This window comes from Varanus komodoensis, unplaced genomic scaffold (assembly GCF_004798865.1).
Source record: "Varanus komodoensis strain SLA01 unplaced genomic scaffold, ASM479886v1 scaffold1, whole genome shotgun sequence".
Taxonomy (NCBI): domain Eukaryota; kingdom Metazoa; phylum Chordata; class Lepidosauria; order Squamata; family Varanidae; genus Varanus; species Varanus komodoensis.
In genome coordinates, this window is record NW_025335268.1 from 121,917,107 (window position 1) to 121,930,754 (window position 13,648).

The following is a 13,648-nucleotide window of genomic DNA, read 5'->3' on the forward strand; positions in this document are numbered from 1 at the left end:
CAAGGACCTCCCCTGCTAAACAGCAATGGGGGTAGCTCCCAGGAAAGGGGCCTTTTCAGTAGTGGCACCCCAAATCTGGAACATGCTCCCCAGAGAGGTGAGCCTGACGCCATCCCTTTTATCTTTTCCACTCCTGGTGAAAACCTTTTTATTTTCTAAGTATTTTAATGGCTAGTCTATGGATCCTATTGCTGAGCCAATTTTAAAGATGGTTTTAAATTGCTGCCATGCCTGATTGTTTTCCCATAGTTGTTAGTTGTTACAGTACCTGTTTTATAGTATTTTATCAATACATTGTTTATACTGTTTTTATGAGTATTTTATGTAGGGTATTTATACTTTTAACTGTAAATCACCCCAGAGAGCCTGGGGGCTATGGGGGCAGTATATAAATGAAATAAATTTAAATGAAATAAATTTATAGGCCTCAGCAATTATTGGTGACCTATAAATATATGTAAGTAAATAAATAAAATTTGATGAAATTTGATAGGCTTCTTGTGCACCATTACAGAAGAGTTGCCAGGGGAACCATGGTTTGTCACAAGGGTCCTCTCACAAAGCAGAGATGGTGTCTGACCTCCCGCTCACCCCACCAAAAAAAAAAAAAAAAGACTAAACAACTCCTTTAAGTAAAAAGCTAGTAAGAAAATACACTAGTCTTTTTAAAAAGTACGATGGGTTGGGTTTCTTGGGGTGCAGCAAGGAAGGTATCCAGGTTTGCACTGGTGTTCATGGGACCTGCATTACCTACCCCTTTCTTAGAACATCTCTGTCGTCATTATCATTACCATTATTATTTTACAAGCATGGGTTCTATCTCTAGGAGCAAGTCTGAAAGCCACATTCGGAAAGCAGTAATTCACATCTTATTGACTAGCTGTGTTACACTGCCTGTTCCTACCAGTAATTTTTTAGATGACTATTTTCGAGCATCTGGCACAATGGCTCCATTTGGATATAACAGCTAATTCAAGGTTTAAGTGTTACAAGAATGAGCTGCAGTAAGTCTCAGGTTCAAACAAACTCACTCCACTTCCGTTTTAGATTAACTGCAACTCAATGTGACATCTAAGACCAATCAAAAAGTGGTTAATCTTAACCATGGTAGTCTGAAACAAGCCAAACCATAGCTTATAAAGTTGGCTTTTAACTAGCCATAGGTAAGAGTACCCAGTTTCGTTTTGAACATGATAAACTGTAGTTTCGCTAAAACAGATATGGAAGCCTCCAATGTTCTCTGTATGTATGAGACCAAGGTTTTCTGCAACTGATTCCTCACAATGTTAAAATCATGCTCTAAAACATCTGAAAATTCAATGTTAATGGTATTACTTTATGTACCTTTCCTTTAACAGAGTGGAAGCCCCACCTCTACCATCACCATTGCAGCATGTATCCAGATCAATTTCAGAGCCAATAAAATATATTCTATACTATTTATGTTGTCCTAGTGAATTATACTCACCAGATTTCCAGAATTCAGGCCAATATAACCGGCCACCCTCATTCTAACAAAGGCCTGCCCACTCCCTCAAGGTAAAAAAAAAAAATAATTACTGGTGCTGATTCAGTTTAAGCTGATTTTGCTGTCATAACCTATGTGAGCTAACTCCACTCTCACAAGTGGACTTCCCCATCTCTCTTCCCTTCTGCAGCCTCCTGCACATATCCCAATCCATTCTAGTGGGCCCTCCAACCTTCCATAACTGATCTGAGGTGCACATGGAAAGGTTGCACGGAGGAAGCAGAAATCATTCTGCCAGTGCTTGCCTCCACTGTTGGAATAAAACTACTGGATATGGTGCAAGATGCTCTGAAAGACAGACAAACAGACAGACCCACCCACCCGCCCGCCCTAGGAGGTTTAAAGTTTTGATTTCCCCAGTATGAATGCTGTAAATCAATTGTGCTCTTTTGGCGCTCTCCTCAAAAGTGACGATTTTGGTCTTTTCATAATTTACTGGCAAACGCTGCTATGCACAACACACTCCAAGTCTTTTTAGTCAATGTATAATCCTTGCCTGAGCTGGGAACATATATAACTTCTTGACTTACATAACTTTTCCATGAAACTTTTGAATAACCCCTTAATCCCCATACCCTATTGTAACTAAGCCTTACTACATTTAGATACAAGTATCAGTTATCCTTCCCTTGTTAAATTTGCCTCCATCTCTCATGCTCCCTTCTTTTCCATCACCTTTACTGTTTTCTAGACTGTAATCCTTTGGGGAAAAGAGCTGCCCTTCTATTCTTTTTTGCATGCCATGAATATAGTGGAAATAATATCAAGTGTAACTATTTGCCATTGGGAAAAGGTAAATAGCATTCCTTGCAACATTGCCATTCCCAATCACCTATTCTGAGAGTGCCTTTTCCTACTGAAAAATAGTTGTCCAACAACCATGACATACATTGGCATATGTCGCCATACACTGATTGGTGTAGCTCTCAGTGACACAAGTCCAGACGATTACTTAGCTTTCCTGGGGTTTACTCCAGATGAGCACACCAGACTCAGGTCTTACTTACCCACGAGCCTGAAATACAGCTGGGCATTTTTTTCCAGAGAAGCAGAACAAAAGAAAACCCACCCTCTGCTTCAAGTCACCAGCTCTGGGGTGTCAGCTGCAGAATTTCCAATAATGCCAGGGGCTTGGGTTCCACTTGCATCAGAGCCAACAATGCCATTCAGCAGAGCTCTGATGACAGCCAGGGGCCACGGATATTATCTGCACTCCGATCTATCCACGGTGCAGTATTCCCCAGTTCCTGTACTCGTAGCCCCACAGAGCAGGTGCAATCTTTAGCCACCATGCTGAGAGTTTAATTGCTGGAACTCAGAGACAGCTGCTCTTGATCATCTCCAAATTGGTCTCTGGCAGTCAGGCCTGCCAGCATCTCCCATGCTATGGAGGGCAGCATTAATAAGAGGGAAATGTCCATTGGTGCTCCTGGGACAAAAGAGTTTCTCTCTGCTCTGTATGCACTCCTAACCTCTCCCTGTAGCGATTGTGTTCATCTGGAATGTTTAATTGCAGCACTTAGAAGCAGAAGAAAGTACACCTACCCTATTAGGAAGATTGACTAAAAAAGTATTAACTGCATTCTGCACTAGCTCGGCAAGTCCTGACTTGGCACTTAAAAGCTCCCACAAAAGCCAGTAACCAGACAATACATTCCAGCCTTGACAGCTTCACCAGAACATGAGCCTTTCTTAGTCTAAACCGGCCTTTTACATGCTGTCTTCAGATGATGGGAGTTGTAGTCCTAAGATGCTAGGCTGCTCTGTGTGATGGAGACGTACAATGTTCACTTTGATAATGGAGTTGTCCTTGTTTTTTAATAGATGCTATCTGGGGTTGGCTTTAGCAGAACATAGCAAACCCAGTTTGGACACCATAAACCAGACATCCCTAACATGATCCCCTCCAGACATTTTGGACTATAGCCTCCCAGCATTCCTGAACATTGGTTATGCTGGCTGGAACTGAAAAGAGCTGAAGTAAAACATCTGGAGAACAACAGGTTGGGGAAAGCTGTGATAGATAAAGGAGGATATATACTTCCATTACTAGAATTAGAGAAAAGGAAGGGAAGAAAATAAATGCGTGGATCTAAATGCAAGATCCTGACATGAAGACTGACTGACAACACTTGAATTATTTAGCCTACAGAAAATACAGCTAAGTAACATAGATTTGATACTGCCATAAATTAAACTGAAAGCAAGTGATTTATTTTGCCACTGAAATAAGAACAAGAATCAGTGGGCTTCAACTGCACGAAACCAGATTTGCTCTACAAAACAGATCTCAGCTTTGATAAGAGTTGAGTTAAAAAAAAAATCCCTAGGATGTCATGAAATCACCTGAAGTGTCTGTTACTGCCTTTTTTTCAAAGCAGGTGCGTGAACAACCTACCTCTGATGACCACCCAAAGCAAACAGTATTTGGCTATAACAAATATTGGCTACATGATCTCCAACATGCCCTGCGAACTGACCAGCTCTTTTCAGGCATGACTGCCACCCACCTGTACCACATACACCTCCAGTCCTGCAGCCCTGCTGAAGCTACCTTGTCAGGATTGCCACTGGCAGTTGGCAGACTTCACTTCAGGTTGTACATGTTGTAACTCTCTGTTATTATCAGTCTCTGCAAGCAGATGACAACTGCATCACAAGCAAAATTTGGACCATAAACTCAATTCCCAGCAGAAACCTTGTAGAACAGGTGCTACTACAAGGGCCCAAGAAAGGAGCAGACAAGTAATAACTAGTTACTGTTCTGAAGGAGGAAAGTAATTTTAGATGCTGGTCAGACCAGGCTAGACTAGGCTCTTTGAAGGAATTCCAAGGGGGGCATGACGTAAAACATTTCCCATCCCATTTCTGCTCCTCATTTCTTGTAGGAATTACTCTATGAGCAATTACTGTTGCCTAAGCTATGGACCACAGTTGAGGCACCACACCTCATCTTCATTTGCCTAAAGCAAACTGCCATCTGTGGAGGCTAAGAGGCTGAATCCTGAGAAGCAAGGAGTTAAACGCATTGTCCTCGTAGCCTACTTTCTCCAAACCTCTAATTTCTGCTACAGAAGCGGGGTTGAAGTTTCTGCCCATGGGTAAGAAAGAGATATACTGAGCAAGCACCTTACCAAGACACCTGATCTGTTTCAAAGAATGCCTGAATTTGGATTTGCAAAATAGGAAACTTTGCATACATGAGTGATGACACTTTGATCTATGATATTTATGATGAACTTCTAAAAGGAGGAGATAAACAATGCAAGGCCTGTAGGCAATATCCAATCAGTCCAAGTGATTTTCCCCACCTTCTTCAGATACACTCTCACCCCTAGTTCCTCACTCATGGTCCAGTCATGGGGGCCTGGACAGACCTGCCATCAACAGCCAACAATCTTGGACACCATCCCTGCCCCACTTTAACAAAAATTTGGCCTGGCACTCAAGCAGCACCAGGCAGCTGGGTATTTCCCACCATGTATCAGGACAAAGCTATGCCAGAGGCATTATGGGAAATTAATTAACAGCTAAAGTCAGCTGTCCAGTGCCACTCCGAGCACTGTTGTCCATAGCTTGGTAAGCCTCCTCAGGCATATGGCCCAAAGCTTCCTCAAACACAGGACAGTACCAAGAAAAGCCACAGCAAGGTTGTTATGGCTCACACACCTACAAACTGCCTATCTATTCAAATATGTCTTTACCATGCATCAGTGCCAACAGCATTTATATTCATGGTGCTCCCTTACCACGCACACAAACACACCAAAAGGGCTGCACTTTTCCAAGTCATTTCCAACATTTTCCAAGTCATTTCCAACATTCTAACCTGGCATTGAAATGATGGCATATTATCTGCAAGTGAGTAACTGAAAATAACCAAAAGCATTAATTTTGGATGTGTACTACATACCACATATTGTGATGCAGTAAACATTTGTGCCACATTGCCCTTTTATTCCAGATGCTTAATCCCACTGTGGTATTTCAAGCTTAATAGGCTTGTGAATGAAGCTACATATAACCAAACCTTGCATGGTTGAGCTGATTTGGAGCATGACTTCTCCCTTCTTGGCATCCACATCCAGCAGGCTGAAGTAAATTAAAAGGATGCTGTCGCTGTGCACAATCAAATTCTTCAACATCCTCCATATATTCCTGCTATAGAGGAACATTTCACCAGTCATCCTCCAAATTCCTCCCTCAAGGGATTTTTGCCACTGGCCATTTTACAAGCTCTTAACCCCATGGGAATGTGCTGGATGTGTGCTACATACCATTCTCTGATCTCTCTCTCTCTCTCTCTCTGCATATACAGCAAAACTCTACATTACAATTGCAACACTTAATTTAATTAATTCAATTTAACTGCAAGGCTCTGAAATAGGGGATCCCAAGGAAGCAGCAGTGTAGGAAAAGAAGACTATCTGCCTAATTAAAGGGACAAAACAACCTTCAACTGTACTAGCAGATTTTCCCCACCCTGTATCAACCTCAGGCAGGAACTGCACTTGTAGAATTGCAGTTTGTTCATCTGCAGCAGCAAAAACAATAAACAGTCTTGTGACAGTTTGGGGCACCAAGATTTAAGAAAGATGCAGAAAAAAATAGAAGGGCACGAAGGAGGGCAACAAAAATGATCCAAGGTTGGAGACACTGCCCTGTGAGGAGAGACAGAGAACTGGGCATGTTCAGCCTTGAGAAGAGAAGATGGGGATGGGGACATGATATCCCTCTATAAGTATCTCAAAGGCTGTCACAAAGAGGAAGGTCAAGATCTCTTCCTGCTGATGCCAGAGCATAGGACGTGGAATAATCAGTTCAAGTTACGACAGCCCAGATTCAGGCTGGACATCAGGAAAAGCTTCCTCACTGTCAGAGCGACACAACAGTGGAACCAGCTGCATAGAGAGGTGGTGGGCTCTCTTACACTACAGACATTCAAAAAGCAGCTGGACGGCCATCTGAGTGGGACGGTGTGACTTGGTATCCTGCAACTGCAGGAGATTGGACCCGATGGCCTTCATGGCCCCTTCCAACTCTACTATTCTATGATTCTATGACAGCTTCAAGCAGGGACTCCTCAGATGCTGTTGGTCTGCAGCTCGCAGCTCTCTTCATCATTAACTATGCTGGCCAGGGCCTTGTAGTCCAGCAAAAACTGGGAGGCCACATGTTCCCCATCCCTGCCTTGCAGACTAGCAAACTTACAACAGCATGAGCCTTCCAACTGTATATTGTAGGAGCATGTCCTTTTGCAATGGCGTGGAGAAACGAGGACATGTCTCAGAGGCCAGCCACATATCTTCCCAGGAAACTACACTGAGTCCTTGTCTCCCTGCCTTCCTGGCTGAGAACCCTCATGGAAGTCAGATCCATTATACAAATGAATAATCACAGAATACACCCACCTTGCACTCCTTTCACACCACCTCATCCACAGGGCCTAGGTCATCAAAGGCTGCAATTGTGCTGTCAAATCATCATGCATTCAATTTGCATGCAAGAAAGGTCAATTTTATATGGGATTAGCATTAAGTGGTTGATTCTATTCAAAAAGAAAGGAAAATGGGACTGGGGAGAGAAGGTTGTTTGGCTGGAAAAGTAGTTGTCTGTTGAACATCTATGCATGGAATGCTGCAGCTTCAACTGTTTTAGAATAAAGACTGAGTAGCCAAGCTGAAACTACATGCCCCAGACCAGTTCATCATTTGGCTGTTATACAGCCACCACTCAATTCTGACTTCCACAAAACCAATGTATGAAAAGAAACAGAAAAGACAGCCATATAAATGCTTGCTAATGCTAAACTAGCTTTCCCTGACCTGGTGCCTCCTGATGTGTTATACTACAATACCCAGCTGGGAATGATGGGAATTGCAGCACAACACATCTGGAGACCAACCAGGTTGGCGAACACTATCGTAAACATCTACCTATTCACACAATATTCTTAACTGTCATTTAAGAGTTAGTCTTCCATCAGGAAAAATGTTTGCAGATGTGATTAAAAGCTACATTCAGCCTCAGCCACAATTTGAGGCAGGAGAACTTGGAACAAGGCACTGGAAGTTGGAAGAGATGGTTTCAAAAGATGGTTTCTACCTTGGACACTCTGATCTGGCCCAAAATTCACAGCAATCCCATCACCACCTTACCTGACACAGATACTCTCATGCTTGCCTCCAAAGGCCTGTTGTTATCCAGGGCTCTGCTCAACCGTAGCTCTCCAGTACTGTGGTTCAGAAGTACCAGCTGCAGTTCATTGCCTTGCTCAAAACTGTAGGTTAGAGTATCAGAAACATCAGGGTCATAGGCTGGGATCCTGCCAATCACACCAGTGGGGAAACTGCTAGACTTGTTAGTGATGTAGTTATTGAAGATGATCTCAAAGTTCTTCAAGACAGGAATGTTGTCATTCTTATCCAGCAAACAGACATGCACAGTAGCCCGGCTTACGAGTGGAGCTGAAGTAGCCTGGACCACAATAACATACTCCGACTTGGCCTCATAATCCAAATCCATCAGTGCTGTCAGCTCTCCTGAGAAGATGTCAAGCTGAAAGACCTCGGGAATGTTGCCTTCCACTATCTGGTACATTATCTGAGCATTAGTGCCCTCATCTGGATCACTGGCAGTGATCCGTGCCACCACTAACCCAATGGGGCTATTCTCCTCAACAAAGATATCAAACTCATCCTGTTCAAAGACAGGAGGATTATCATTGACATCAAGAACAGTAATATGCACATCAATGGGGGTCCTCATGGCTGGCATACCCTTATCAACTGCATAAGCTCTAAGCTCATACAATGGGACGTTCTCCCTATCTAATCTACGCAAAGTCCTAACAATACCTGAGGTGGATTCAATTATGAAGTCTCCATCACCATCATCCCCACCCTGAAAGGTATAGAACACCCTCCCATTCAGCCCAGAGTCTCTATCAGTGGCAGAAACCTGCAGGACACTAGTGAAAGCTGGGACATCTTCATATACAGACCCTTGGTAGCTATCCCTTAAAAATTGAGGTGCATTGTCATTTACATCATTGACTAATATCTCCAGGTAGGTGGTGTCTGATTTCTGTGGGATACCATTGTCCCTGGCTGTAATTGCCAAAGTGTAGGACACCTGATCCTCATAGTCCAGTTCCATCTGGGTAGTGACACCACCTGTGTCCATATCAATCTTGAACTGAGGGATGCTGTCTTCCATGAAGTACGTGATACGGGCATTCTCTCCTGTGTCCTCATCTGTGGCACTAATAATCACTACCGTGGTACCCACTGGCCTGTCCTCATTTATGTTAACAGTGTAATGGGAGCTCTGAAACACTGGCCGATGTGTATTGGCATCCGTGACATTAACAAAGACTTGGGTTGTATCAAGCCGAGTGCCATCAGAGGCTGTAATAGTAAGCAGATACTGGCGCTCTAATTTGTAATCCAAGGGCAGAGCCAAGGTGATGAGGCCACCGCCACTCTGACTGGTTATGGAGAAGCGATTGCGAGTGTTCCCATTGGTGATCTGGTAAGTAATGACACTGTTGACATCCCGGTCAATAGCAGAAACTGTAAGGACACTGGTGCCCACAGCAGCATCCTCATTGAGACGCATGGTATATTCCTTCTGAGTGAACTCAGGGTTGTTGTCATTGACGTCCAGAATGGTAATGCTGACACTGGCTGAAGAGGTCATTGGAGGGCTACCATGGTCCCGGGCTTCAACACCAAAGTTATAAAAGTCCACAGCCTCACGATCCAACTCAGAGGCCACCACAATCCAGCCCGTGTTGTTATTGATAGTAAAAGGGAAATCAGAACTGGTATCGACCAGAGCGTACTCCAGTCGAGCATTCTCACCAGAATCTGCATCGATGGCTTGGATGTGGATAACAGAGTAGCCCACGGGCACATTCTCTAGCACGGTAGACTGAAAAGGGGTGCTGACAAAGATGGGGGCATTGTCATTGACGTCCAGTACTTGGATGGTCACCAGCCCACTGATGTTGGAGAGAGGAGGTCTTCCTCCATCCTGGGCCCTAATGCGCAGGGTATATTCCTTATTCATCTCATAGTCAAGCTGGCTGACTACATCAATGTTACCTGTCTGGGCATCAATGTAAAACTGCCCACGGGTGTTGCCACTCATGATGCTGTAGTGCACGAGGGCATTGCTGCCTTTGTCACGGTCTGTTGCATTTACCCGAAGGATGTGAGTGTTGGAGGCCACATTCTCAGACACTTGCACCACATAGCGTTTTTCACTGAACTGCGGTGAGTTATCGTTGTCATCTTCCACAGTGATGTGGATCGTGGCCGTCGTACTGCGTGGCCCTGGGTCTTTGCCTTGGTCGTTGGCTTCCACTATCAGCTGATAGGACTCTACAGATTCTCGGTCCACCAGGCCATTGGTTCGGATGACTCCAGACTTGGGGTCAATCTCAAAGATCCGGTTGGCCCCGTTTCCATTCAGGATGCGGTAGAGGATGTTGGCATTGGGGCTGGCATCCCCATCTGTGGCTCTCACGGTCAGCACCTCATAGCCCACCTCCAGGTTCTCGCGCATGCTCTCCTTGTACTCCTGCTGTTCAAAGACAGGGTCGTGGTCGTTGGTGTCACTGACCGTGATCGTGAGAGTCGCCAGGGCTGTGCGACGGGGTGTGCCATGGTCTGTGGCCGTCACACGGAACACATGGGTGCTCTTGGTTTCCCGGTCCAGCTCCTCAGCTGTGGTCACTGCTCCTGACTGTGGGTCAATGGCGAAGAAGCTGTTGGAGCGGCTGTCGAAGAGCGCATCCATGGAGTAGTCCAAGCGGCCCCACTCGCCCTCATCTGGGTCGAGGGCCCGCAGCAGGATCACAGGGGTCCCGGCGGGCCTGTTCTCCGGTACCGACACTTGGTAGGTGGGCATCTGGAACTGAGGGCTGCCGTTGGCATTGCGCTTCCTCCTCCGGCTACTGCCCAGGCCTTCCTCCGACTGCCACAACTTCCCCATATTGTGCTTTGAGGAGCCGAGGCCCAGGCTCCAGTGGACAAAGGTCTCGCCCTTCTCCTCGCAGCGATGGCACAGGAGCCCCAGGCGAAGCGGGTGCCCCGACCGGAGGCACACGGGCCGCGGGGGCAGGAGCAGCTCCCCCTGCGGGTGAGGCGCCCGGTTCCCCGCGTGGCCGGGGCCGCCAGCGCTCTGCACCCTGCACGTCAGCGGACAGCCTCCCCACGAGCTAGCGGGCGGCAAAGGGACGCGGGTGCTCGGCGCCAAGCACAGCGCCCGGCTGCGTCCCCTGCGGAACCGGCTGCCCGGTTCTGGGGCCACCAGGAGGCGGCTCAGCAGCAACAAGACCTCCCCGTCCTCGCCCGCCGCGCCGCCGCCGCCGCCGCCGCCGCACCGCGGCCCGAGCAGGTGCGCCCAGAGGCCGCGGGCGGGACGGGGAGCCGGGCAAAGCCACAGGAGCGGCGGCGGCGCGGCGCAGGCGGGCTGCTCGTCTGGCGGCCGCAGCGGCAGCTCAGGGCCACTGTGCGGGGCGCAGCGAGCGTGCGGCGCGGCGCTCTCGGCTCGGGCGCGGGAGACCCCCAGCGCCAGCAGCAGGAGCACAGCCCGGCTCGGGGCGCAGCAGCCGCCGCCCATCTCCCGCCGCCCGCAGTCTGGCTTCCGTTCCGTCCGTCCGTCGGTCAGCAGATGCGCTTCATCCCAGGCGGGGGATCCGGGCCGAGGCGCCCGCCGGCTCCCCCGGTCAGCCCAAGCAGGTCCGCTGCCGCCGCGTGCGCTCTCCCCGCAGCCCACGAAGGACTCGCCGCCTGCCAAGCAAGCCCGGCTCGGCTCCGCTGCGGCAGCAGTTCGGCGCGGCTCATTTCCATAGACCTGCGGCTCTTAAAGGAGCCGCGCTCTGCTTACTGCAAGAGAAGCAGCCTCGCGGTGGGGCCCTCCCCTTTCTTCCAGAGCGCTGCGTTTTCCCACTGTGGCAGCAGATCATTGAAACGGTAACTCTCGGCGCCTGTTTTCCAGCGGGGCTGCGATTCGTCCCGGAGCACGACAAAATGACACCGAGCATGTGCAAAGTGCAGTCGTGCTTCTCTAGTCAGTCACTCTCCACAAAGCTGGTTTTACAGCACGCTGTATCTTGCCAACGACATTTAGGACGTGCAGTGCATTTACTTCTTCACAAAGCACATAATTAAACTAAGGAATTCCCTTCGACAAGACGTTAATACCTGCCAACTTGGAAGGTATTTCAAGGGAATGAAACTAATCCATCCATGATAAGGCTTTCAGTGGCTATTAGTTCTGATGGCTACATGCTTACCTCCAGCAGGTATGACTCTATATGCCAATAGCTGGGAACCCAAGAAGGAAAGTGAAGTTGCGCTGATAGGCCTACACTTTCCTATACTATTTGACCTTTGTAAGAAAAAGGATCACTTAGATTTATGGCTCCATGCCAAGGCTTAGCCCTGAAATATATGAAGCAATCGTGTCTTTTCTGCACTCCTTTGTAATCACAAATAACTCTCAGACATCTGCAATTGGTGAAAAACGTTATCGTTATTATTATTATTATTATTATTATTATTATTATTATCTATTCATTACTAGCATTTAGAAGCTGGCTTTCTATAATGGCAGTTAATGGTGATAATGCAAACCAACCAACATAACACCAACCTAAAAATACCAACATCTGTTTGTGCATTTTTATGCCAATTAATCTTTTTCTATGCCCCAAACCATCCACAGATCCTAATAACAGCAGCAGACTGAGAAAGATGAAAGAAAGAAAATAATGCATAAATAAAAGAGGAAAAGGCAGCAATAAACAGATTTTGTTTACTGTTTCCCAAAAGCCTGTTGAAACAAGAAGTGTTTGCAGTCCACCAAAAAGCAAGTTGCAATGAGACCATACAGATAGCTTTGAGGGTGATGGGTGTGGGTGGGTGGAGCCATTTCATGCCTGGTGCCCAAAGTAATGAAGAACCTAAGGAGCACTCTCCTGGGTCAGAACAAAGGACCATCTCCCTCCTGTTCCCAAGCAGCTGCTATTGAAAGGCATGCTGCCACTAATACTGGAAGTCCTTAAATATGTCTCATTCAGTTTTGAAGCCATTCAAGCTGGTGGCCATCACAGCATCCTCTGGTAGCAATTTTCACTGATTGACCATGAACACTGTGAAGAAGTGCTCCTTTCTTCTGTGCTGAATTTCCCAGTCTCTCCACTCAGTTTCACTAGATGACCCCAGGATCTAGTATTATGAGTAAGGGAAAGAAATAACTGCCTACCTGCTTTCTATATGCTAAGCATATATGTATACACTTTCATCACATCCCCCATACCTTTCTTCTAAGCTTAAAAAAAATCTATCCTGTCTCAAAGATCAGTGCAAACTCCTTCATCATTCTGATTTTCCTTTTCTGTACCTTTCTGCAGTATCCTTCTTGAGATGCAGTGATCAGAACCGGGCACAATATTCCAAGTGCCCAGCCATGCCTATCCTCAGCAGCAGCCCTGCCTTGTGATGGCAACCAGCTCAGTGCCAGGGGCAGCAATGTAGGGAAATATGAAGCAAATGGAGAGAAAGAAAGCCAGAGAACATGGAGCACACGCATTGCATGCAATAAGGCTTTTCCAGTCCAGTTGCTAATTCAACAGGCCTCAGGCAGTGGTGGGAAAGGCCCTAGGAGCTTCTGCCAGGCAGGCTGAGCTACACTAGCCTAGACAGATGCATGATTTGACCTGGCACAAGTAAGATTCCAGTGCTGAAAACAAGGAAATTCAGTGCCACAATATACTGTGAAAGCACAGATCTGACTGCTTTTCCATCCTTTCTCAGAGCTGACTTCCAGGACAGGGGAGGGTGTGGTGTTGCTGTTGTCATTTCTGAAATGAAGAAGCCTTTGCTAAATAATATGGTTGCTATATAGCATGTGCGGGCTAGCAGAACAGTACAGGCTACGCTGGACAGCAGCCTTAGCCGGCATGCATGATTCATTCTCCCTTGCTAAAAAACACATCCTTCCCCACCCCCACCTCCCTATTTGACTTCTCCAGTAGCTGCTGGGCCAACTGGTTGGAACGAAAGTCAGGTGCAGGGCCTGGATTCTTCCCCCCACCTCCTTCTCCCT

General features: G+C 46.9%; 1 protein-coding gene across 1 annotated transcript in view; it reads right to left on the reverse strand.

Annotated features, from left to right (window-relative positions):
* Positions 1-11,158, reverse strand: part of CELSR2 (cadherin EGF LAG seven-pass G-type receptor 2) — a 104,038-nt gene extending 92,880 nt beyond the window's left edge. Inside the window, exon 1 of the mRNA XM_044431756.1 lies at positions 7,687-11,158. Coding sequence (XP_044287691.1) covers positions 7,687-11,158 — 3,472 coding nt within the window. The remainder of the gene's footprint in view (positions 1-7,686) is intronic.
* Between the last annotated feature and the right edge of the window lie 2,490 nt (positions 11,159-13,648).